The 25,434-nt window shown below is 40.3% G+C and overlaps 1 protein-coding gene across 24 annotated transcripts in view; it reads right to left on the bottom strand.

The window, feature by feature from the left end:
- The window catches only part of trpn1 (transient receptor potential cation channel, subfamily N, member 1), a 269,947-nt gene that overhangs the window by 35,679 nt on the left and 208,834 nt on the right, over positions 1-25,434 (bottom strand). For 23 of the 24 annotated variants that reach the window (XM_069922285.1, XM_069922291.1, XM_069922289.1 and 20 more), the window contains 5 exons: positions 21,543-21,689; positions 18,560-18,667; positions 12,767-12,964; positions 11,251-11,457; positions 3,528-4,899 (listed from right to left, as the gene is read on the bottom strand). In XM_069922285.1, the coding sequence (XP_069778386.1) occupies positions 3,528-4,899; positions 11,251-11,457; positions 12,767-12,964; positions 18,560-18,667; positions 21,543-21,689 (2,032 nt within the window). The remainder of the gene's footprint in view (positions 1-3,527; positions 4,900-11,250; positions 11,458-12,766; positions 12,965-18,559; positions 18,668-21,542; positions 21,690-25,434) is intronic. The other variant, XM_069922296.1, reaches the window with a different exon arrangement.

Here is a 25,434-nt window from a genome sequence, read left to right as displayed (position 1 = left end):
CTTAAATTTACACGCACATCATATACGTGTACTTAGAATTAGAAGGGGGTTAAGTTAGGTAAGTTAAGTTAATAGAGATAAGTTAAAGTTTGATTCTGTTTTCATGTTTAAAGATCATTAAAAACCACTTTTGTTTAAGTAACTACTTGTCATGGTGATTATCTATTGCTGCTGGGCTTTGGGGTCCTTTGGGCTCAAAACAATATGTCAATAAACTCATCATGATCAAACAGAGCATTGCTTTAGGTTGAAAGGAAGCCTGTATACTTTGATCACTTTGACTATGTTGAACATTAAATCATGGCACTGAGTGGTACTGCACTCATTTGTAAAATCAGTACTTTTTAACAGTTTGTTGTAGAATAATGTTGTTGGTTTAACTTGCACATGTTTTATTGTGCCATTCTTTTTACTTAATTGGCTGATTTACTGGTACAATGACAATAAAGTGAATCATCACCATCTTCAGGGATAAATGGGGCAAGGTAGGGAGGAGCATGTGGCTAAACTTACTGCAATATCAATCACAATCAACTTGATTAGTTCCCCCTCACCATCTAAAATATTCAGACACCACCACCATTGCACTATGACTGCTTTTTATGGAATATACAAAATGCACTGTGGTTACTTCCTCAGATTAGATGATCACCTCCCAAATTGGTGACCTCACCCAAGAAAAAAGATGAATGCAGCTGGTTTATGGGGACACTGCTGCAGTTCCCCTGCAGATCATTTAATTAGAAACAAAGCTCCATCAGCTCCCCCAAATCAATAAATAATGGCCTTGCTTAGGATATCCAGACTGCAAAAATGAAGGTGACCAGAGGAGCAATCAAAGGATGTATGATATATATTCGTGTAAATTGTTGAAGAAATATTTTCACTGGAAGGATAAATAGGATGTAAGCTGAGGTATTGACTTGAAGAATGAAAGAAGGTAGAAGAGAAATTTTAATACAAATGGCAAATATACCACTGAGGGTGCTGACTACATCAACATAGATTCAGAAGGGTGATATCTCTGCTAAGGGTCACGTTCCTGATTGCTGCCACCAACACAGAGATAGAGTAATTAAACATCAGCCAGGGACCATCTCTAAATAGTAGCAGGGGATTCCAACTTCTCAATATTGAATGAGATCATATCAGTGAGGAAGGCTCAAAGGGAGAGGAATTATTAAAGAGCATCCTTGAGAAGTTTTGTTAAGTAGAAAATCCTTGTGAATCTTACTTTTGGGCATGTGGTCAGCCAAGTGAAGGGAATATCAGTGGGAGTTAATTTTGGAATTAATGACCATAACTCTACAAGTTTTAAGGTTGTTCTGCAAAAGGACAAGAAACGATAGACAATGACCAGATCAGCCGTGATCCTAATGAATGTCGGAGCAGGCTCGATGGGCCGATCGGCCTACTCCTGCTCTTACTTCTTCTGTTCTTATTATGAAGAGTCTGAATTAGGAAACAACTGATTTACATGCACTAAGGTAAGAATTTGGGCTCAGACTAGCCATTTCCAGGGAAAAATCCACCTTCTGGGAATCATTCAAAAATAAAATACATCGCTGTACTCTCAGGTTCTCTTCTGATTTCCAGGTTGACATTATACATTTTTTTAAACTACAGCTAAGGCTATCATAATAAATCTTTTTTGTGCTTCATCTAATTTGAGGCCTAATTCTTTACTTCTAATATTACTTAGAAGATCTCTGGGTTTTTTGGTTTGTTGCTTTTTGTGATTTTACTTAATACCTGATTTAGATCTTTCCAGAACTTTTCCACTTTCTCACATGCCCAAATTGCATGTACTGTTGTTCCCGTATCCTTCTTACAGCGAAAACATCTATCTGATATTGGTGGGTGCCATTTATTTAACTTTTGGGGTGTGATATATAGCCTGTGTAACCAATTATATTGTATCATGCGTAACCTCGTGTTTATTATATTTCTCATAGTTCCGGAACATAGCTTTTCCCATGTTTCATATTTTATCTTTATGTTTAGATCTTGTTCCCACTTTTGTTTGTGTTTACAGCTTAATTCATCATTCTTTTTCTCTTGCAGCTTGATGTACATGCTTGTTATAAATCTTTTAATTATCATTGTGTCTGTAATCACATATTCAAAGCTCCTTCCTTTGGTAACCTCAGCCTGCTTCACAATTTGTCCTTTAAGTAGGTTTTCAGTTGGTGGTATGCAAACATTGTACTGTGAATTATACCATATTTGTACTTCATTTGTTCAAAAGATAATAAATTATTCCCCAAAAAACAATTTTATATTCTTTTGATCCTTTTTCTCTCCCATTCTCTAAAGGAAAGGTTATCTATTGTGAAAGGGATTAGTTGATTTTGCGTCAATAATAATTTTGGTAGTGGGTAATTTGTTTTTTTCCTTTCTACGTGAATTGAATAAATGTATTCCATTGGAAAAAATAACATATAATTAAAAAAATAAAGTCACAATATTTAAACAGATTTGGGAAACGTACATGGAACACAACAGAGAGGGCCTACCGCGGACCTCCATCCCCTAAAATGATAGAATGAGAAGAAGACGAAATGAACTGACCCAATGTGTAAAAGTAGATGACACAATTTTCTTGTTCATTTTCATTGTGTAATGACATTGTTTAATGGGTTTATTGTATTGTATATGTTGAATGTTTAGTGGGTAGGGAGGGGGGTGGGAAGGAGGGAGGGGGGAAAAGGGGAGAAAATGACACTGTGTACATTTAAGAAGGAAATGTTTGTGTGTATTTTGTATTTTGATAGAAGTATTTAAGATTATGAAAGGGATAGACAGAGTGGATGTGGATAGACCTTTTCCGTTAAGAGGAGGAAAGATTAAAACAAGAGGACATGAGTTAAGAATTAAGGGGCAGAGGTTTAGAGGTAACATGAGGGGGGAACTTCTTTACTCAGAGAGTGGTAGCCGTGTGGAATGATCTTCCGGGAGAAATAGTGGCGGCGGAGTCAATTGTATTATTTAAGAAAAGGTTGGACAGGTATATGGATGAGAAGAAGATGGAGGGTTATGGGCATTGTGCAGGGAGGTGGGACTAGAAAGGGGTGTTTGGTTCGGTGCGGACTAGAAGGGCCTGTTTCCGTGCTATAATTGTTATGTTAATATGGTTCATAGTGTGAAAAATAAAATTTTTTAAAACAAATAAATAAATAAAATAAATTAAGAATCCAGTAATTCATTGGCTTTACGAATTGGCAGTGGAGGAGGAAGGTATGCCTCTGTGGCAGTGTTCCAGGCAGTCTGTGCCTTAGGGGAGAGGATTATAAATGCATTAAATTAAAGCAGAGGGGGAACTATTCCATTTGTTGACTGTGCTGAGTTTGTGCTTTTATTCAAGATGCAAACCAGACTCTGTGCTTTTGAGTAAATCCCTGGGATTTCTGTGCCTTTGAACTGATTCTTGTCAGATCTTCAAACCAGGGTTTCAAATTTAACTTCACTAATGAAATACTTGTAATATGCTGGTCTGCCCATTTCAACAGTATAATTCATTGACTTACCCCTACGTTTGCACAGCATTTTGATGTAGTAAAAAAGATTGATGCCTAGATTGAATGGAGAAGGGGTCCCAGATTTCCTGATCATGTCGCGGATTAACATGGCCCTCCCAAACTTCCACTCCTTGTCTGACTGTGCCTGGATCCGCTGGTAGGTGTCACTCATCATAGCAATCAGCAAGTTGATCAGGACAATCAGCGTGATAACAAGATACATTCCAAACACAAACTTGACAATGAATTGGGTAAAAATGGGTGTCTGAGACAATGCAGGTAATGTGTCTGGATCCACCATACCAAACAGAGCAAAGAAAAGTAAGGCAGTAATATCCAATAGGTCTTGAATGTCATGAAGTGCATCTTCTGAAGCCGAGGTGTTCCCAGCAGATGGGCTGAATGATGGTACAGGGTATACAGGTTGGTAAACTGCTGCAAGCTGCATAGTGAAGGCTACATGAAACAGGGCAAGAATGACTGCAAACCTGGCCAGGTCCTTCATCAGGTCTTGGATGATGATAGCCCAGGGGCCAAAGAGGTGGTGGAAGGTGAGAAACTCCAAAAACTGCACAAAGCAGAGAGTCATGGCTACTGCGAGGAAAATGTTTCGAGCAAAGAAGCAGTGCAGCCTCTCGTGGTCCCAAAAAGCAAATGCAAGTAGGTGGCAGAAGACAGCGATGGCTGAAAATCCCAGGATAAAAACCCGAATCCATGCCAATCCTGCTCTCTCCCCTGGGTGGGTCAGCTCAGAGACCAGCATTCCTGAAAGCCAAGTTAGCAGGAGCCATTCATTCCAACAGGGAAGCATCCGGCCTTTGTATATTGGGCTAAGTGGGGGATAGACTATGGTTAATACAAACAGCACCAGCAGGAAGATGTGAGAAACCAAATGGCTCATGAACTTCATGATTGGAATCTTGTTGAACTGGTGCCAAAGTGGGAGGGAGAAGAGCAGCCAAATGGGAGGACAGATGAGGAAGGCAAAAAACAAAAGGACTATTTTCCAGTGGGCCCACTCCAAGTTCCCGTACCAGACATCGGTCAGGTACTTCTGCACTGCTGGATGAGCAACCACTTCCTTCTGCTCACACTCTAATAAGGAGTCCAGCATGGTAGTGCCCCGATAATCCACAGCATGGAGCAGGTATCCAGCACACATGCAACTGGATGCTACTGTAAGCAGCTCGCTGGCCAGGTTCTCACAGTACTTGGCTGCTTCCAGCAACTCCTTGGACCGCTCCATTTCCTTCAGAGCCGTGATGCCAAAGGCATGAGATAGCTTGATGGCAGTGTCCAAGGGGGCAGGTGAATGCAAGACAAACTCTTCAATTACTTTGTTCTGATTTAGCTTTCCACAAACCATGAGGTCAAAGATGAACTGGAACAAAACACATAATAATAATAATAAGTTCTGATGAGCTATGGCTTAGTTCACTGATGAAATCAACAGATCAGTGATAATAATTATAATTACATTTTGTCTTATCCCTTAAAATCTCTTCAAGCCTCTCACACAATAAAAGCACTGGGTGATCATGTAGAATGGATGGTGACTGATCTCTTGCAATCTGATGTTGGTTTATGAACTATTTACAATACAGAAATATGGCAACTGGCCAATGCTCAACAAAAGCCTCCTCAGATCTTGCTTCATATAATCCTGTCAAAACATCATTTTATTTTTTACACCCTCACATTTGTGCCTGGTTTCCCTTCCAATTTTTTGTTCAGAAACTTATATAGAAGTAGGGAGTTTAAGCTTCTGTTACATAAAGCCTTCCGAGTGATGACCAAATCATTAAAAAAAAAGTCCTTCTGGTAAAAGTATTTTCACTGTGATGTGAGGAAGGTGTGGTGCCGCCGGATTGGAGGGTTGCTAATATAGTTCCGTTGTTTAAAAAAGTCACGAGGCGTCGGCCAAGTAATTATAGGCCTGTAAGCTTGACTTCAGTGGTAGGGAAAGTTATGGAGGGTATTCTTAGAGATAGTGTGTGTAAATATCTGGATAGGCAGGGATTGATCAGGAGCACCCAGCATGGGTTTGTGAAGGGGAAGACATGTTTGACGAACCTTGTTGAGTTTTTCGAAGAAGTGACAAGAAAGGTGGAGATGTAGACTATATGGACTGTAGTAAAACCTTTGATAAGGTTCCACTAGGGATTAATAGAGAAATAGTAAGAGGGGTTCAGAGGTGGCTGGAGGAGAGACAGCAGAGGGTCATGGTGGACAACTGTCAGTCAGGATGAAAATCTGTTACGAGCGGCGTGCCTCGAGGATCGGTGCTGGGTTCCCTGTTGTTTATAATTTATATTAATGATTTGGATAATGAGGTTGTTAACTGGGTAAGTAAATACACAGATGATACGAAAATAGGGGGAGTGGTGGATAGTGAGGAAGGTTTTCAGGGATTACAGAGGGATTTGGTTTGTCTGGAAAATTGGGCTGAAAGATGGCAAATGGAATTTAATGTAGAGAAGTGTGAGGTGCTTCATTTCAGAAAAAGTAATCAGAATAGGAAATATGTAGTAAAGGGGAGGACATTGGGGAATGCACAAGAACAAAGAGATCTTGGAGTTATGGTGCAGGGTTCCTTGAAGGTGGATTCCCATGTTGACAAGGTGATTAAGAAAGCATTTGGTATGTTAACCTTCATAAATCATAGCATAGAGTATAGGAGCTGGGAAGTGATGCTGTGACTGTTTAAGGCGATGGTGAGGCCAGGTTTGGTGTATTGTGTTCAGTTCTGATCTCCAAATTATAGGAAGGATATAGATAAGGTGGAGAGGGTGCAGAGAAGATTTACCAGGATGTTGCCTGTCTTAAAATACCTAGAGTACAGAGAAAGATTGAAGAGGTTAGGATTTTATTCATTGGAATGTAGATGGTTGAGAGGGGATTTGATAGAGGTGTTTAAAATTATGAAGGGAATAGATAGACTAGATGCAAGTAGACTCTTCTCCCTGAAACAAGAGGACACAAGTTGAAGGTAAGAGGGCAAAATTTTAGGAGAAACATTAGAGGATTCTTCTTCACTCAGAGTCTGAACGTCTGAATGGAATAATCTTCCGGAGGAAATAGTTGAGGCAGAGTCAATTCTTTCATTCAAGAGGAGGCTGGATATATACATGGATAGGAGGGCGTGGGAGGGTTATGGGCTGAGAAGAGGTGGGGAGATCTAGTGGAGTTGTTTGAGTGAACCGGCGTGGAACTGAAGGGCCGAAATGGGCTGTTTCCATGCCATAAACTGTAACATAGTTATATGTTAATTGATGGCTGAAATTAGTAGATAAGAACATAAGAAAGAAGGAGCAGGCATTGGTCATCAGGCTCTTCAAGTCTGTCTTGCTAGTTATATGGCTGATCTATGCTGGCCTCAATTTCTCTTCTGTGCCATTTTTCCATACCCTTCTATTTCTCAATTTATCAGATAGTTATCTACCTCCCCCTTAAATATTTTTAATGATTCAGCTTCCACCATAATCTCTAATTTCAGAGATTCACTATCCTCTGCGAGAAGTTTCTATGCATCTCTAATGACTGGTCCTTTATCTTGTAGATATATCCCCTTGATCTTCCCATGAAAGCATCCTTTTTCTTCTTTGGCTTGGCTTCGTGAACGAAGATTTATGGAGGGGGTAAAAAGTCCACGTCAGCTGCAGGCTCGTTTGTGGCTGACAAGTCCGATGCGGGACAGGCAGATACGGTTGCAGCGGCTGCAGGGGAAAATTGGTTGGTTGGGGTTGGGTGTTGGGTTTTTCCTCCTTTGTCTTTTGTCAGTGAGGTGGGCTCTGCGGTCTTCTTCAAAGGAGGTTGCTGCCTGCCAAACTGTGAGGCGCCAAGATGCACGGTTTGAGGCGATATCAGCCCACTGGCGGTGGTCAATGTGGCAGGCACCAAGAGATTTCTTTAGGCAGTCCTTGTACCTTTTCTTTGGTGCACCTCTGTCACGGTGGCCAGTGGAGAGCTCGCCATATAACACGATCTTGGGAAGGCGATGGTCCTCCATTCTGGAGACGTGACCCACCCAGCGCAGCTGGATCTTCAGCAGCGTGGACTCGATGCTGTCGACCTCTGCCATCTCGAGTACTTCGACGTTAGGGATGAAAGCGCTCCAATGGATGTTGAGGATGGAGCGGAGACAACGCTGGTGGAAGCGTTCTAGGAGCCGTAGGTGATGCCGGTGGAGGACCCATAATTCGGAGCCGAACAGGAGTGTGGGTATGACAACGGCTCTGTATACGCTTATCTTTGTGAGGTTTTTCAGTTGGTTGTTTTTCCAGACTCTTTTGTGTAGTCTTCCAAAGGCGCTATTTGCCTTGGCGAGTCTGTTGTCTATCTCATTGTCGATCCTTGCATCTGATGAAATGGTGCAGCCGAGATAGGTAAACTGGTTGACCGTTTTGAGTTTTGTGTGCCCAATGGAGATGTGGGGGGGGCTGGTAGTCATGGTGGGGAGATGGCTGATGGAGGACCTCAGTTTTCTTCAGGCTGACTTCCAGGCCAAACATTTTGGCAGTTTCCGCAAAGCAGGACGTCAAGCGCTGAAGAGCTGGCTCTGAATGGGCAACTAAAGCGGCATCGTCTGCAAAGAGTAGTTCACGGACAAGTTTCTCTTGTGTCTTGGTGTGAGCTTTCAGGCGCCTCAGATTGAAGAGACTGCCATTTACACTTTCAAGCTTTCTTAGAATCTTATATGTTTGAATAAGTTCACGCCTCATTCTTCTAAACTCCAAGGAATTCAGGGCCAATTTCCATAGTCTCTTATGGCAGGTCACCCTGCTCACCTCTGAAATTAGCCTTGTGAATCTCCCTTGAATTGCCTCCAATATTATTATATAATTTTTAGGTAAGGCAACCAAAATTGTGTAGATTTTTAATCTGAGACATCAACAACATCCTTAACAATTACAACAAAACCATCTTGTTTTCAAACTGTAACTTCTTAAAAATGAAGCGAAAATGCTGTTTGGCTTCTGAACCACTTGCCTGTCCTGCCCTATTACTTTTTGGTTCATTATTTATCTGACTGTACATGTACAACCAAATGAAACAGTGTTTCTCCAGACTATGGCTCACACACACACATACACAATACATGGCACATAATAATTATGTATATACATAAAGATACAATTTTAAATAAATATAAATATTTTGGGATGATTTACATGATTACAAGATACTGTTTATCAATCTCACAGCTATTTCTCAGCCTGGCAGTCCAAATTTTGATTCTCCTGTACCTCCTGGGTCAAAGAAATTGTGATGGATGGAAAGGGTCCCCAGTCATTCTTTGAGTCCTATTTAACCAATGTTCCTGGTAAATGACACAAATGGAGTAAAGGGAGACCCAGTGATATTCTCAGCTTTTTTGATGCTCCTCATTCATGCACTCAAATTCTTATACTTCACTTACTTTCAGTCTCTCTCCATTTAGATAATTATTTGCCTTTTTATTTCTTTTACCACAGCCCATGACTGCACACTTTCCCACTTTAAACTTTTGGCCACAATCTCAATTTATCTAATATTCTGTTGCACTCACTTTTTCTTTTTTTAAAAATTCAACACATTGCAAACATATTTCTTCATGAATGCATACAGTAAATCTCCTATGGGGATTGGTAAATACCAGTTAAATCTATTTTCTAGTTGCTTGAGACTTATTCTTACAATCCCAAACTAATACTCCTGCATTAAGAATAAACAGTTTAAAAGACAAAAATACTTTACCTTATTTACACTGAACAAACTTTACTTAAATTGTGTGAACTTCAAACATTTTACTTCATTTTCAGTCACATTCTTTGAAATTATTTAACCATTGCTGCATTTGCAAGTTCCTCTCCCTCCAGTCACCCAAATGACGAACAATAGCATTATAGATAATTAACACCCCCTCCCCTAAGTTTACAGATAAAGCCTCTGACCTACGTTATCCACTAACTATTTTTCCGACTAAAGAGACTTTGTTGGCACTAGCACAGGGACAGCAACGGAAAATTCACCAGACAATGGCAAACTCAAAATAATAGTTATTTTAGTTAAACTATTAACAACATAACATTTCTTACTTATCTCTAAACTTAACCCCACTACACACAAATGTAAATGAGTGTGTGTGTATAATTAAAGTCCCACTCTGAAAAGTCAATCTTTAAAAGTTTAGCATGATTTTAGTCTTGCTTGAAGGTCTCAATTCAGAAATAATTATAAAGTGCTTTCAAACATTATATCTTTAAGCCTTTTTACTCACAATGTGACTATTTTCTTCCACAATGAATTCACAAACACAGACAAGGGTTAAACAAGTGTGGTTATCTTCTTCCACAATGAAGTCACAAACCAGACAAGGGTTAAATGAAGTGGCCGTAAACCAAAATAGATCCAGTAATTTGTCCTGTTTTCCAAAGAGACAGTTAAATGGTCTTTCTTATTTCAAAAGACACTGATTCTGATTTCCCCTTTTCCCAATTCTGGTTACTGTAACTCAACCCTGTCTTTCACAAGGATTCAACCCCTGAGGCACAGGGGTTTTGTCTTATGTATTCTCCAAACTGAACACTTTCAAAACTGAACTCAAAATGTTTGATTTTGGTAATAATATTTCTCCAAATCATGTGACCATTACATAATCAACAAGGTGATTAGGATTCACATGTCTGTGGAAACCACATGACCATCAGTTTTATTTCTACCAAAATTCTGTTCCTTTTTCAAAACCATTCCATATTCATAACAACCTTCGACCTCTTCTCTGTTCAAGAGACTTAAGTGGCTTTGATTAAAAACAGATGGCTTCCTTCAGTAATTCTTGAATAATTAAGACCCACTTGAAATCCATTAGCTCTGTCTGTCCACGACATATCAACTCCAAGAATGAATATTCATCTCAGAAAACAATGGTTCTCTATAAATGTGCTGTGACCTGTGCGTGACCCTGTACCAACCCACAGCTAACTTACTAAAAATAGATACAATATTTTAATTCTATAATTTACTAAGATATTTCTATAAAAGAAATAATTTAACATTAAATTAAATGTTAACACAAATCTGTTACACCTTGGTGACTCTTACTAAGTAGGGATAAAGAGACACTTTAAGAGAGTCACCCCAACACGAGGGGCATCAACCAGCTCTTTATCACCATTGCTGTTTTACACAACTTTATTCAAACAGTTGCTATGAGCAAAACACGGCCAAGGCTCTCCCGGCTGAATATTTACTCCCATCTTCAACAAAGGTTACTTCAGGTAATATTTACTTTTACAGTTTTAAACTTAAGTATTTTTTACCTATTATTTTATTTTATTTATTTTAATTTTTAAAATTTATTTTCCTTGATTTTCTTGGTGGTTACTTGAGGCTCCCAGTTGCTTGAATTCCAGATACCAGGGATTTTACTGTATATGCTTATGAATAAAAAAACATTCAAGAAATTATTTATTGGCATTGCAATGGAACAAATAAAAAGGGTGTGAACATTGATTACAGGTTCAACAGTAAGTTTCAAAGTGGAATTGGATACATCTTCAGAGGGTTAGAATTTATAGAGCTACCAGGAAAGAGCAGGGGAGTTGGACAAACTGATAAATTTGGCAGGGATGTGATAGGCTGAAGGATATCCCTTGTGGTGTAATTCCAAGAAATAATAATTTTCCAGGATGTGCTGTAAGTATTGGACGTCGCACCTGATTGCTTTGAATTTTGAACTCCCACCACTCACCTTGCGGTCCTCTGTTAGTTTCAGGGTTATGTTAACCTTTCGGATTAAAAAGATCACCACCTCTTGATGATGGTTGGCTGCTGCATACTGAATGGGAGTCTTCCTTTCCTTGCATTCTAACTTGGGAGATGCACCGCTTTCCACTAGGAACTGGACTGTATTCAGGTATCCAGACTTAGCTGCAAAATGCAATGGGGTCCAGCCGTTCTGAGAAAAGAAGAGAAGTAAAAGCTGTTCAATCCATATTTCCGTGATGACTTTCCCTTTGTATTTCACTATGCACTTCTCTCTCCATCCACAATATAGGTTTCTTTGAATGTTAAGAGATTTTCACATTGTGAAACTCTTGACTGATGTTGACATGGACCATCCTTTTTGAATGCTTCCCTTCCACACAAACATATCAGCAGACTACTTGTTCTTTATTGTGAACAAGTCTGGAACCTTATTTGGGTGGGAATTACAGCAAGGAACCAATCTCCTGCAAAAGCATGTAGGAATATTCAAACACCATGTTGCTGTACTTCGGTTAAAAAGTCGGTGGATACATTCTGTTTGCTCCTAAATCAACAGAAAGTGGCCAAGAAATTTGTGAGCACAGGATGAAACAATGAACCCACGGTCTGATTTTCAGCTTCACAGGTTTGAAAACCAAGATTCTTGTTCCTCACAGTACAAGTTTAGAGTCACCCTGTTTACCTGAAACTAGTTTATTTAAAATACCATTGGTAATTCCAACCCAGTAGGTTCCAAAGCATTTAGCCTATTGATTCCTTTGACTAACATTCTTTAGAATTGGCCGGGGATATAATTGCATGGAGTTGAAGCTGCTAGGGAACAACCTCTTGGAGAATGCAAGGGTGACGGGGAGGGGAATCTAGTAATTTTAACATTTATTGAAGTTTTATGCTCTGATTGATTTTGATGGTTAAGTGGCAAAAATGATTGTTAATAATAACCTGGTGGTTAAAATTGCTCCTGGCCATTGTCATCTGTGATTTGAATAAAATAATGCAATGCTATTTATTTCAATCTCTTGTGATCTTTGGTCTTCACTGCAGCTCCTGCCCCAACTCTTTCTGAACCTTGAAATTAATTCATTTCGTTGAAACTTTTGCATGCTCTCAGAGGATGATAGTCAGGGTTTAATTGCCACTTTTGTTGATGCTAACTGGGTGATTGAGACAGACATATGAATCCTAATCACCAACTTTGTACTTCTTTGATCAACAGGACAGAGCTTTACAGCTTCTAATTATTTGTGGAATGAAATTTTGCAAAGAGATGGCATCTACAGCTAAATAATGCTGAAATCTAAATTGAAAAGCTTTCTCCTTGAAGAATGGTAGAGCTAACGTGGCATAAGGATAATGCAGAGAGGCTTAGGTTGAAATGTTTTATATATCAAATCCAAATATATCTCAAAAATATGGAAGATTGCACACAAGGCCAGAAAATATAGTCAAAGACAGACTTGAAGCTTCATATGTACTGTATCTTGCTCCTTCTCACTCACCTTGTCTAAGATATTGATCTCAGCTCCCTGCCCAAGGAGAGCTCTCGCCATCTCAATGTGCCCATTGGCAGCTGCCAGGTGAAGGCAGGTGCGTCCCCAGTTGTCCTTCAGATGCAGCTGAGAGGTGCATTTACTCAGGAGCATCCCAATGACTGCAGTGTGACCATTCTGTGCTGCAAGGTGGAGTGGGGTGGCACCCTGCAATGAGAGTCAACCAGTCATCCTCTATGTATCACGTCATCCATTTAGACACGACTATTTCATCATTGTGTCACATAGGAAAATTACTTACACTGTGAATGAAAGAGTCCACAGACAAAAGAACATTTGGTTCTTTTGGGCATTTTCCTAGTCTAAACATGCACGTAACTGCCAAACTCCTTTGAAATTGTTCTTTTTTCACAATTTTACCCATCACATAGAAACCTCAGAGTTTCTAGTTGAAATATTATCATCTGGGAATACATATTTTCATGATAGGGATACAGAAAAATAAGGCATTTGGTCACTATGTTACTTCAGGAACCAGCAGTGATTACACCCTGCTCATAATCAATCTATAGATACTATCCACAGAGCCATGGGTCAGTCGGCAGCACTGAAAAGTTCAAAGGCTGTGGATCCAAGTCCTACTCCAGATCGAGGGTATAGCTTTGGGCTGTGGATCCAAGTCCTACTCCAGATCGAGGGTATAGCTTTGGGCTGTGCATCCAAGTCGTACTCCGGATCGAGCGTATAGCTTTGGGTTGTGGATCCAAGTCCTACTCCGGATCTAGGGTATAGCTTTGGACATTTGGATGCTCTCTGTCTTTTTGTAGGACTTCTAAAACTGCCTGTTTAATCTCTGCTTTTTTCTCAGTGTATTAATGACTGCATTATGTTTCCTGTTGAACTCGACAATGGGCGGCATGGTTAGCGTAGACTCCATCTTAATTACATTCTTCCCACCAATTCATTCAATTCCCTTTTCTCCATTGCATTCATTTCTTATGTTGAGATATTCTGCTCAGGTGGCCTGAAAAATCATCTTTCTTCCTGAACCATGGTTTCCCCACGATTAGAGTGGACAGAGCTCTTCATTGCATCTCATTTATTTTCTGAACCCCTGCTCTCGCCTCCCCTCTTCCTATTCAGAGCAATAATGGGTTTCCTCTGGTCCTCACCTACCAGCCTATAAGCTTCCACATTCTGCACTTCATTGTTCACAATTTCTACCAGCTTCAATGACACACATTATTCTTCCCTCCCCTTTTATCTATATTGTTAATGGATTGCACCTATCATGAATCCCAGGTCCACTCTTCTATCCCTGCCTACCATTCCCCTCCTTTCAGAATTGGCCATTTATGCCTATCACTGGCTCAGCATGTCTTTTTTTTGGGTACACTGTCTTGCTGAAACAGGGATATCACTTAAGGCTAATGACCCTTCAGCAGGCTCTGACAAAAGATCAAGGACACCAAACGTTAACTGTGGTTTCTCTTTTCACAATTGCTCATTGACCTGATGAACATCTTCAGCAAGTTTTGCTTTTACTTCAGATCTTTACCATCTGCTGTATTTTGCTTTTGAGATGAAATAGGGAGGGAGAGGCAAGTGTGAAATATAAATGTAGGACCTGTTTCTTTGCCTACGTAAGTTTCTATCTATTTTGACTGAATGCATGTTTTTGATTATATTCTGATCTTCAATCCTACACATCCCGTAGATATCACAAACATAATATGACACGCTAATGCTTTTGACAACTGAATGTTTATTAAAACTTTAACCTGTCCATGTCTGAGAATTAATTTATTTTAGAAAAAAAAAATCAACAGGATGATTCACAATGATATTTTTGGGAGGGCATTGAGGTACGCAGAGGAACAGAGGGACCTGGGGGGGTTATGGTACAGAGTTCATTGAAGGTGGATTCCCATGTAGACAGGGTGGTTAAGAAGGCATATGGCATGCTGGCCTTCATAAATCATAGTATAGAATGTAGGAGCTGGGAAGTGATGCTGCGGCTCTTTAAGGCATTGGTGAGGCCAGGTTTAGAGTATTGTGTTCAGTTCTGGTCTCCAAATTATAGAAAGGATATAGATAAGGTGGAGAGGGTGCAGAGAAGATTTACAAGGATGCTGTCTGGCTTACAGCATCTAGAGTACGGAGAAAGGTTAAGGAGACTGGGACTTTATTCATTGGAATGTAGGCGGCTGAGAGGGGATTTGATAGAAGGTATTTAAAATTATGAAGGGAATAGATAGACTAGAAGTAAATCGATTCTTTCCCCTGAGGGCAGGGAAGGTTGGAACAAGAGGGCATAAGTTAAGAGTAAGGGGCAGAACTTTAGGATAAATGTTAGAGGATGTTTTCTCACTCAGAGATTGGTGGGAGAATGGAATAATCTTCCCGAAGAGATAGTTGCGGCAGGGTCCCTCCTGTTATTTAAGAGAAGGTTGGATGTGTACATGGATGTGAGGGGATTGGAGGGTTATGGGCGGAGAGCGGGAGGGGTGAACTAGTGGAGTCATTCAAGTGAACCGGCGTGGACTCGAAGGGCTAACATGGCCTGTTTCCGCACTGTAAACGGTTATATGATTATAAAGAAATGACATCAAATTTGAAAAGTAACTGAAGAACCTAAGTACATATCAAGATTTGTTTTTAATATCTCTTTATTTTAAGTGGGGAAATGAGTCACAGTGTAAAGTGCTTGGTTTTCTTTTCTGTTCCCACCATTATTATCTAATGTTATTTATCATGTCCATTTGTTCAATGGCTTGTCATTTCCTGAACTAATCAACTTAGGAATCCTGTAGGATGGAAGAGCCTCCCTCAGTTATTGCAGTCTTGACCACTAAATTAAGATGGAGTCTATGCTAACCATGCCGCTCATTGTCGAGTTCAACAGGAAACATATTGACCACTAAATATTAAACTTCTAAGAAGTTTAAATCACTGATGACAGTTGCTAGGCCAACAAAAATACATCAGCATGTGAGGTCAGCAGACTTATCCCTGCATCAGTCCCGATTTCCTGAATGATGATTTTCATACTCAAGCTGGACCTTCATTCCATATCTTCTAAGAGATTACAATGCTGGAATTTGAGCCAGAAGGAACCAAGCTATCAGACTTTTAGGAACACACTGACTCCTATTATCAGGGATGGGGTGGTTCAAGGTACAGTGAGGTTCAAGGTATGCCATCTGGTAGATAGCAACATATTCTATTTCTGAGCCTTCCATCAAGCACCAGCTCAACGCTCATCATATCTGACCCATTGTCATGTTTAATCAAATATATTGAAGAAGTGTTCAAGAGGATTGATGAGGGCATGGTGGTGGACATTATTTACAAAGACTTTGGCAAGTCTTTGAAGGTGAGATCATCTGTAATCCAAGGCAAGCTAACCAGATGGATACAGTCAAAGGGACGTCTATCACATTGGAGGCCTGTGAGTAGTAGTGTGCTGTAGGGATTGGTTGTTGTGTTTGTGTGTGTGTGATTTGTTAAACATGACCTGCCTTTCCAAATCCATGCTGCATCTGTTTGATAGAACAATTTATATTCAGATGGCTTGCTATTTCTTTCCAAATGATTGCTTTAAACATTTTTTTGACAACAGACATTAAGCTATCTTGCCTATTTTAGACAATGGTGCGACATTTGTTGTTCCGTGGAATGTATTGCATCAGGACCAGAGGACTTAACTATTTTTTAGGCTCACTAGTTCACTCAGTGCTATTCTTAAGTTTAGTCACTTGAACTTTGGTTCAGGTCAAATGTGATTCACTGCACGTAATTTTGGCTTTCAACAATAGTGCAATCCTGATGATGCTGGGTCAGTGATTCTTTAAACTCATCATCATGTTTGTTTCCATCAAAGGCATCTCAATTAATTCAGAAAATTTCAATTGGGGAAACTTGTCCAAAGTCAAGCTCTCATCATTCGCAATGTCAATGCTTAAAGGATGGGGAAGGGAATGGAACTTTTGCATTATTCTCATTGCCGATCATTTGTCAGTACCTCCTAGTGAACAATATGTGAGACTGTGTACAGAGTTTGGTTGAGAAAGAATTGGATGAAATAGCCAGCAAGTGCTTAGATTTCTAGAGTCACTAAACCTAGAATGGATTATCCAGCCATTCTGGAATCCACTTGATTTTCAATCTTTCTATTTGATGGAACAATAACAATTGCATGGCAAACTGATGAATGGATTGGAGGTCAATCCTCAGGACCATAAGAGATGCAGAGAGGACATTGCCATGATCTACTGGGGTAGTTGTCTGAAGAGTGCATGCAAAATCAGTGAGGATCCTTTCTGCCCTGTACACAGCATCTTTCAACTGCTCCTGTTGGGAAAGAGATAGAGCACCATAAGAGGCAGAACCACCAGGCTGAGAAGCAGCTTCTTCCCACGGGCAGTGAGAATGGAGAACGACTAAGGGAACTGCTCACACTAACACACTAACGCTCCTCGACTCTGATATTAACGGAACACAACTTATTTATTTATTTATTTGTATCGAGGAATATTTGTCCTGCATATGTATTGTTTGCCTGTATATGTGTTATGTCTGGTCGCATGTGTCTTGTACCGAGGACTGTCTGTTTTGTTGGATTGTTCTTGTCCAATCGGAAGATAATAAACTTGAACTATATTTCTTCACTCTAGACCAGTGGTTCTCAATCTTTTTCTTTCCACTCACATGTCATTTTATAGGTGTTCTGTGATTATTAAGGAATAGCTTAAGGTGGTATGTGGGTGGAAGAAAAAGGTTGAGAACCACTGTTTTAATTGTACCTCATCGACTCGTTATGTGCAGGGTTTCATAGCTCCAAAGGAAATAGGCCAATGACCATTTTTTCTCAAGCAAAATATTTCAGTAACAATTGGGTTTAGAGCAGTGATTCTCAACCTTCCCTTCACACTCACATCCCACCTTAAGCAATCCCTTACTAATCACAAAGCACCGATGGCTGAGGGATTGCATAAGGTGGAATGTGAGCTTGGGGGACAGTTTGAAAACCACTACTCTCGATGAAAATGAACTCTTCACTCTCACTTTAGTGATGTGTCATCATTCACCATCAGAAGCAATCACACTCAAAAAAGAATGCATTTAAGTTGGAATGAAATAACAATTTTATCAGAAACCGCACAGAGGAGATCAACAGGATGACAAGTTGGACCAGGGTCATCTGGATCCAGCTCTCTGTGTGGATCACTCACCTATGATCTCTTTCCACTTGCACTTCTCTGGATCCAAGGGCTGAAGGAGCCGATTCTCTTGTACCCAACAGGGTTCCCTCATGTAAGAGTAAGTGTGAACTGTGATTGGGTCTCAGGGCATTTGGGTTCAGGACCTTGGGATGAAGGCCCTAACAGCTTATAACTATAAAAGGCTTTTGGAGACTCTTTAAGTATTAAAATAAATAAGCATTTAAGTCTTTCTCACAGGTTCAGCCACCCCGATCATATGATTGGGATTGCTTTTCCTGCATTATCTTTGATGGGGTAATGCTGAAGGCGAGAGGAAAAGCTTGTAACCTTTCTCAGAAAGTCACTGTTCTGACAGGCAGATGGAAGTGGGAGATTTCCTCAGGCATGAGTGACTGATAGCATGCAATTGTCTTCCCTTTAGAACCACAGTCAGTCAGGCATCAAGATGAGCTACTAACTTGCACCTGATACAGTATCCATAAACTTAAAAGAGGTCAGACTCAGCAGAATTACCACAGTAATTAGGGGAATGCTCTTTGTGCAGAAATTCATTCATTCAGCAAAAGTGACCACTCACCTGCAGGCTGGTTTGAGTGTCTACCTGGACCCCCGGGTAGTTAAGCAGAAGGCGTACCAGGTTTTCATGCCCAGACTGTGCTGCCAAGTGTAATGGTGTGTACCCTGACTGAAGCAGAAGCAACAAAGTCATTTGAGGTAGATGAGATTAAGATAGAAAGTCTGTAGACACCATGATTGAAGTAAAAGCACAGTGCTGGGAAACTCAGCAGATCAAACAAAGCAAAGATAAAGATACATAACCAGTTTTGGGCTTGAGCCCCTAATCGAGGTAAGTATCCGAACAAAAAGGAGGAAGGGAACACCATCAAACCGGGGGTGGGGGGTTGATAGCTTTGTGAATGGAGAGGGAAGAGAGCTGGAGGAAAGAAGACAGTGGGATGGGAAGAGAGGGAAAATGGGGAGTCGATGTTAATGCCATCCTATGGGAGAGTGCCCAGATGGAATATTAGGTGTTGCTCCTCCAAATTACAGGTGGTCTTAGTTTGACATGAACAGACATGTCAGCATGGGAGTGGGGGTGTGGAATTGAAAGTGTTGACCACTGAGTGATCCCTGTATTTAATGCGGACAAAGTGAAGGTGCTCAACGAAACGATCTCTCAGTCTCTCTGATGTAGAGCACTGGATGCAGCAGAAGATCTCCGCAGATTCACAAGCAAAGTGCTACTTAGAAAAACATTTGCAACAAGGAAAATAATCTTCAACATTTCTGATGGGCACTTGGTCAAATTTCACATGAGTTTATGCAAATAATTAACAGAACCATCCAGAGCTATGAAATAAACCATGCATGAAGATAATGATCTCAGGTTTGCAGCAAGTGTGATACTGACCCAGGCAAACCATTATTAATGAAGCAATTTCTAAGTAATGAAAAATCGTGCAATTGTGAATGTGTAGCGTTTGCTCATGGCAGCTCTACTGAAATGAAGCACGTCCACACAGCACGAGGGTGAACCAATAACTGAACTTTATTTTAATCTCTTGCACCGCTTTAAGGGGATGACCCACTTCCTGTCTGGGTCACACTGGTCTAAGGGAGTGAAGTCAGCACATTGCAGAGTTACTGCCTGCCCAGCGACATACAACCAAGAAATGGCGACATCTCCTGGGCAACGTGTGTCACCAAATACGGGCTTCTCCTGAGAAGGGAAGGTGGGGCCACACCATCTTGTCTCAGCTGACTGGGGCAGCGAATCGGCCCATCTAATTGCACGGTCACTCAGCCCGCTACAAATGCTTTGCTGGTACCTTCTTGAAATAGCATCTCATCAACATAATTTTCACGTAGTGGCTACTTTAGTACATGAACAGGTCATTAAAGAGGGCACCGAGAGTCAACTCTGGGAACTAACAGTGTGGGTACCCCTTTCGTAGTTTGATATTTGCTAATGGCTTAATTTGATTGTTGCTGATGGCTTGAACAAAAACGAATAACAATAAATATGTCCACATACTGTGAATTATTTTTGATATTTAAATGTGGAACACTTCCAAATTTATTTTCCTTTGTTCTCTTTTATAACCAAGAAATGGATCTTCTGTTTAAAGAACTAAACATCTATTTAGAAGTTGGAGTGATCGGTATTTTTTGGATGCAAACTACGAAACACTTATCTTTATGCATAATAGGGCAATGGATGTATCCCTGGGCAAATCTTTCTTTGATTGGAATTTTCTTCCCTTTCTTTATTTCTTCTTCTATCTCGATATGACGCAGATCACTCACTTTAAAGCATCATCCTTTTTGGTCTACCCTATCTATTTCTCATTTGTCGATTCCAACAACTTTATAGCAAATGCATTTAATGCCTAAATGCTCTCAGATAATCAAACTAATATTTTCTTACTGTAGCATTTGGTTAAAAAATTAGAATTTGTAAGTATGAATTCCTAATTTTCTGAATGGATGGTCTCTGATATTAAGATTTTTTTTACATTTTAAATCCAAACATACAGCATGGTAATAGGCCCCTTCAGCTTATGAGCCTGTGCCGCCCAATTACACCCAATTCACCTGCAAACAGTTTGTTTTGGAGGGTGGGAGGAAACCCATGCAGACACAGGAATAACAAAAATACTCCTTGCAGACTATGCAGGATTCAACCCTGGGCTGTAATAGCATGGCGCTAACCACTACACTAACCATGCCACCTTGATGCACTAACCATGCTGCCCTCTTCCCTGTTCTCACTCCCCCACATTTCCTTCTTAAATCTCCTATCAATTTCATTCGCAAAACACCACCTATTATCACATTTTATTCCACATAATAGAATCATGGAACAATTGCACAGCATAGCGCAGAAACAGGCCCTTTGGCCCATCTAGTCCATGCTGGTATTATTCTGCCTAGTCCCTTTGATCTGCACCCAAACCAAAGGCATCCATACCCCTCCCATTCATGTATTCATCCAAATTTTTCTTAAATGTTGAAATTACCACTGTATTCACTTCAGCTGGAGACTCGCGGCACTCTCTATGTGAAAACGTTCACCCAATGTTCCCTTTACCTTAACCCATGAACTCTAGTTCTTGTCTCATCTAACTTCAGTGGGAATAGCCTGCTTGCATTTACTTTATCTATACCTGTTCTCCTCATAATATTGTACACCAGTACCTCTATCAAATTTCCCCTCATTCTCTGATGCACCAGGGAATAAAGTCCTAACATGGTTAACCTTTCCCTGTTACCCAGTTCTTCAAGACCCAGCAATGTCCTTATAAGTATTCTGTGTTACTGATATCAAAGTATATTCCTTCTCAGATCATAATCTTTACTATTTTGGTAACATGGCAGTTGGTTTTATTTACTTTATCAATCATCATATCCAAAATAACTTGATTGGAAAACTTGCTAATTACTACTTAGAAAAGTAGTGTTTAAAATGGTTTAAATCAAAAGTACCAATTATTGTAGCTTAATTTGTTGCTCCTATCAGTTAATCTGCATGATGCAAGGAGGGTCACAAGTCCTATTACCTCACTTGGATGCTCTTTTGTTAGTTGTCCCTTGCTGGGGGTCTTTGGGACTTCACTAGGCATGGTTGCGGGCATCTTGGTGAGAATCTCCCTCACAAAGTCCATCTGGCCAAAGTGGGCAGCCATGTGAAGTGCTGTAAATCCAGTCTCCAAGGAAGAAAATGAAGTTCGGTTAGATTAACATTTTTAGTTACAGTGAGTGCAGGCTTATCTCTAGGTATGGTTCCAAGTGCTTAATCTGGAAAAACTAAGTAAAAGTACATCCTAACAGCCATCAAATCATGAAATCAGTATATTTTAATCTTGGCCCACCTGACTCAAAAATCACAGTTTCCTTTGCACTCAGGGAATAATCATTTATTTTAAGTGCTGGTGCTTCAGAGCAGGAAGACAAGTCAAAATTGTTCTCAAAGACATGCTTCAAAGTTGCCAAACTACACCTTGGCAGGGGTATGGGAACCAGAGTGATAGGGAAAAGGGTAGGGAAGATAAAGTAATGGCCAGGAAAAGTAAAATAGGAAAAGTAATGTTGGGAGGAGAAAGTAAAAATCAGATGGTGCAGTGAGTTTTCGGGTCAATGATAGTCTTAAGAAAAATAGTGGGCAGAAAAATCAAAAGAAAAGGTTACAGATGTCACTAGATATTAAAAGGACAAAAAGCATAAGGGCACTTTATCTGAATGCCCGCAGTATTAGAAATAAGGTGAGTGAACTTAAGGTGCAAATCGGTACCCATGCCTATGATTTGGTAGCCATCACGAAAACATGGCTACAAGGTGACCCTAAATGGGAATTAAACTTTCAAGGGTATCAGGTGGTGCAAAGAGATAGACAGGATGGTAAGGGAGGTGGAGTTGCACTCTTAATCAAAGATGAGCTCCAGGCAGTAGTGAGGAATGATATAAAGAGCATAATGTTGAGTCCATTTGGGTAGAGATAAAGAATAACAAAGGGAAAAAATTATTGGTGGGTGTTATCTATTGCCCACCAAATAACAATAGTTTAGTGGCACAGGAAATAAATAGAGAGATAAATGAGGCATGTAATAATCATACGGCAGTAGTCAAGGGGGATTTTAACTTCCACATAGATTGGGAAAATCAAGTTGGTCGTGGGAGTCTGGAAGATGACTTCATAGAATGCATCCGTGATAGCTTTCTTGAGCAGCATGTTAAGGAACCCACAAGAGAAAATGCTCTCCTGGATCTAGTGTTGTGCAATGAGATAGGTAGAGTAAATGATGTAATAGTCAGAGACCATCTAGGAAATAGCGATCATAGTATGAATGAATTTCTCATTCAGATGGAAGGGGAAATAGTTCGATCTAAAACTAATATATTATGCTTAAACAGGGGTGACTACCATAGGATGAGGGAGGAATTGGGCAGAGTGGACTGGGAGCACAGGCTAATTGATAAAACAGTTGAGGAACAGTGGAAGATTTTCAAAGAAATATTTTGTAATGCTCAACAAAAATATATTCCGGTCAGGAAAAAGGGCAGCAAGGGAGGGAAAAATCAACTGTGGCTAACAAAGGAAATAAAGGAGAGTATAAAATTGAAGGCGCAGGTGTACAAAGCTGCAAAGAGCAGTGGGAAACTGGAAGATTGGGATAACTTTAAGAGACAACAAGGGGTTACAAAGCAGGTAATGGGAAAAAGGATTAAGAAAGTAAATTGGCACAAAATATAAAAACATAAAGCAAAATATTTTATAAATATATAAAATGGAAGCGGGTGGCCAGAGTTAACATAGGACCCTTGGAGGATGAGAAAGGAAAACTGGTCGCAAAAAATAAGGAAATGGCCGAGGCATTGAACAAATATTTTGTGTCAGTCTTCACGGTGGAAGACACGTCCAGCATGCCCAAGTGCGGAGTTAAAAATGCGAATGTTGGGGAGGGCCTTGATAAAATAGTTGTTACAAAGGAAGTAGTGATGGAGAAACTAATGGGACTAAAGCCAGACAAATCACCTGGTCCTGATGATATGCATCCAAGGGTTCTGAAGGAAATGGCAGAAGTTATATTTGATGCATTGGTGGTCATATACCAAAATTCCTTGGATTCTGGGCAGGTCCCGGCAGACTGGAAGACGGCAAATGTTACGCCACTTTTTAAGAAGGGATGTAGGCAGAAGACTGGAAATTATCGGCCAATTAGCTTGACGTCTGTAGTTGGAAAAATGCTTGAAGCCGTCATTAAAGATGAAATAGTGAAACTTTTGGAACGTAAGGGTTCAATCAGGCAGACACAGCATGGTTTTAGAAAGGGAAGCTCTTGTTTGACAAACTTGTTAGGATTCTTTGAGGATATAATGGGTGCAATGGATAGAGGGGAACAGGTTGATGTTGTATATTTGGATTTCCAGAAAGCATTTGATAAGGTGCCGCACAAGAGACTTATCAGTAAGTTACAGGAAGGTGGAGTCCGGGGAAGTATATTGGCCTGGATTGAAAATTGGTTGTCTGGCAGGAGGCAGAGAGTCGGGATAAATGGGAGTTTTTAAGGTTGGCAGAGAGTGGTAAGTGGGGTGCCGCAGGGGTCAGTGTTAGGCCCACAACTGTTCATCATTTACATTGATGACTTGGAGGAGGGGACAAAATATGGTGTAGCCAAGTTTGCGGATGACACCAAATTGAGTGGAAGAGGAAATTGTAATGAGGATGTGGAGAGTCTGCAGAGGGATATAGTTAAGCTGGATGAGTGGGCAAAGGTCTGGCAGATAGAGTACAATGTTAGTAAGTGTGAGGTTATCCACTTTGGCAAGAAATATAAAAGAGCTGAATATTATTTAAAGGGTGAAAAACTACAGCATGCTGTTGTGCAGAGGGACTTGGGAGTGCTTGTGCATGAATCGCAAAAAGTTAGGTTGCAGGTGCAGCAGGTTATTAAGAAGGCAAATGGCCTTCATCACTAGAGGAATTGAATTCAGGAGTAGGGAGGTAATGTTGCAACTGTATAAGGTACTGGTGAGACCGCACCTGGAGTACTGTGTCCGGTTCTGGACTCCATATTTGAGGAAGGATATATTGGCTTTGGAGACGGTCCAGAGGAGGTTGACTAGGTTGATCCCTGTGATGAAGGGGTTGACTTATGATGAAAGATTAAATCATCTAGGATTGTATTCGCTCGAGTTCAGAAGAATGAGAGGAGATCTTATAGAAACATATAGGATTATGAAGGGTATGGATAGGATAGATGCAGGAAGGTTTTTTGAGCTGGCCGAGGAAACTAAAATGAGAGGACACAGTCTCAAGATTCGGGGGAGTAGATTTAGGACAGAGATGAGGAAAAATAGTTTTTCCCAGAGAGTAGTGAATGTTTGGAATTCTCTAACCAGGGAAGTGGTTGAGGCTGCTTCATTAAACATATTTAAAATTAGGTTAGATAAATTTTTACATGATAGAGGAATTAGGGGATATGGGGAGAAGGCAGGTAGGTGGAGTTAGGTCATATTGAATGGCGGAGCAGGCTCAATGGCCCATTTTTGGCCTACTCCTGTTCCTACTTCCTAGGTTCTTCATAATAAAGTGCTAAATGCAATGATGGCTCACTAGAAGCTTGCTTCACATGTGAATGTATAAGTTGGGATGGCTTGAAGGGCCAGATTGCCTATTCCTGGTCAATGTTCTTATTCTTCCACTCACTTCCTCTTTAATTTTTTCCCCAAAAACATACGTCCAGTGAATGCAAAATGTTATTTTCATGTATTCTTCTGAACAATTCAATATGCTGCCTTACAGCATTGAGCCAATAGAGTGTTAGAGTGTGGAAACAAGCCTTTTTCCAACCAAAATGTCCCACTCACACTCATCGGACCTGCCCACATTTGGCCCATATTCCTCTAAACCCATCCTATCCACGATTCTGTCCAATTTTTTTTTAAGCGTTG

This window comes from Narcine bancroftii, chromosome 2, assembly GCF_036971445.1.
Source record: "Narcine bancroftii isolate sNarBan1 chromosome 2, sNarBan1.hap1, whole genome shotgun sequence".
NCBI lineage: Eukaryota > Metazoa > Chordata > Chondrichthyes > Torpediniformes > Narcinidae > Narcine > Narcine bancroftii.
This window is presented reverse-complemented; position numbering and strand designations above follow the sequence as displayed.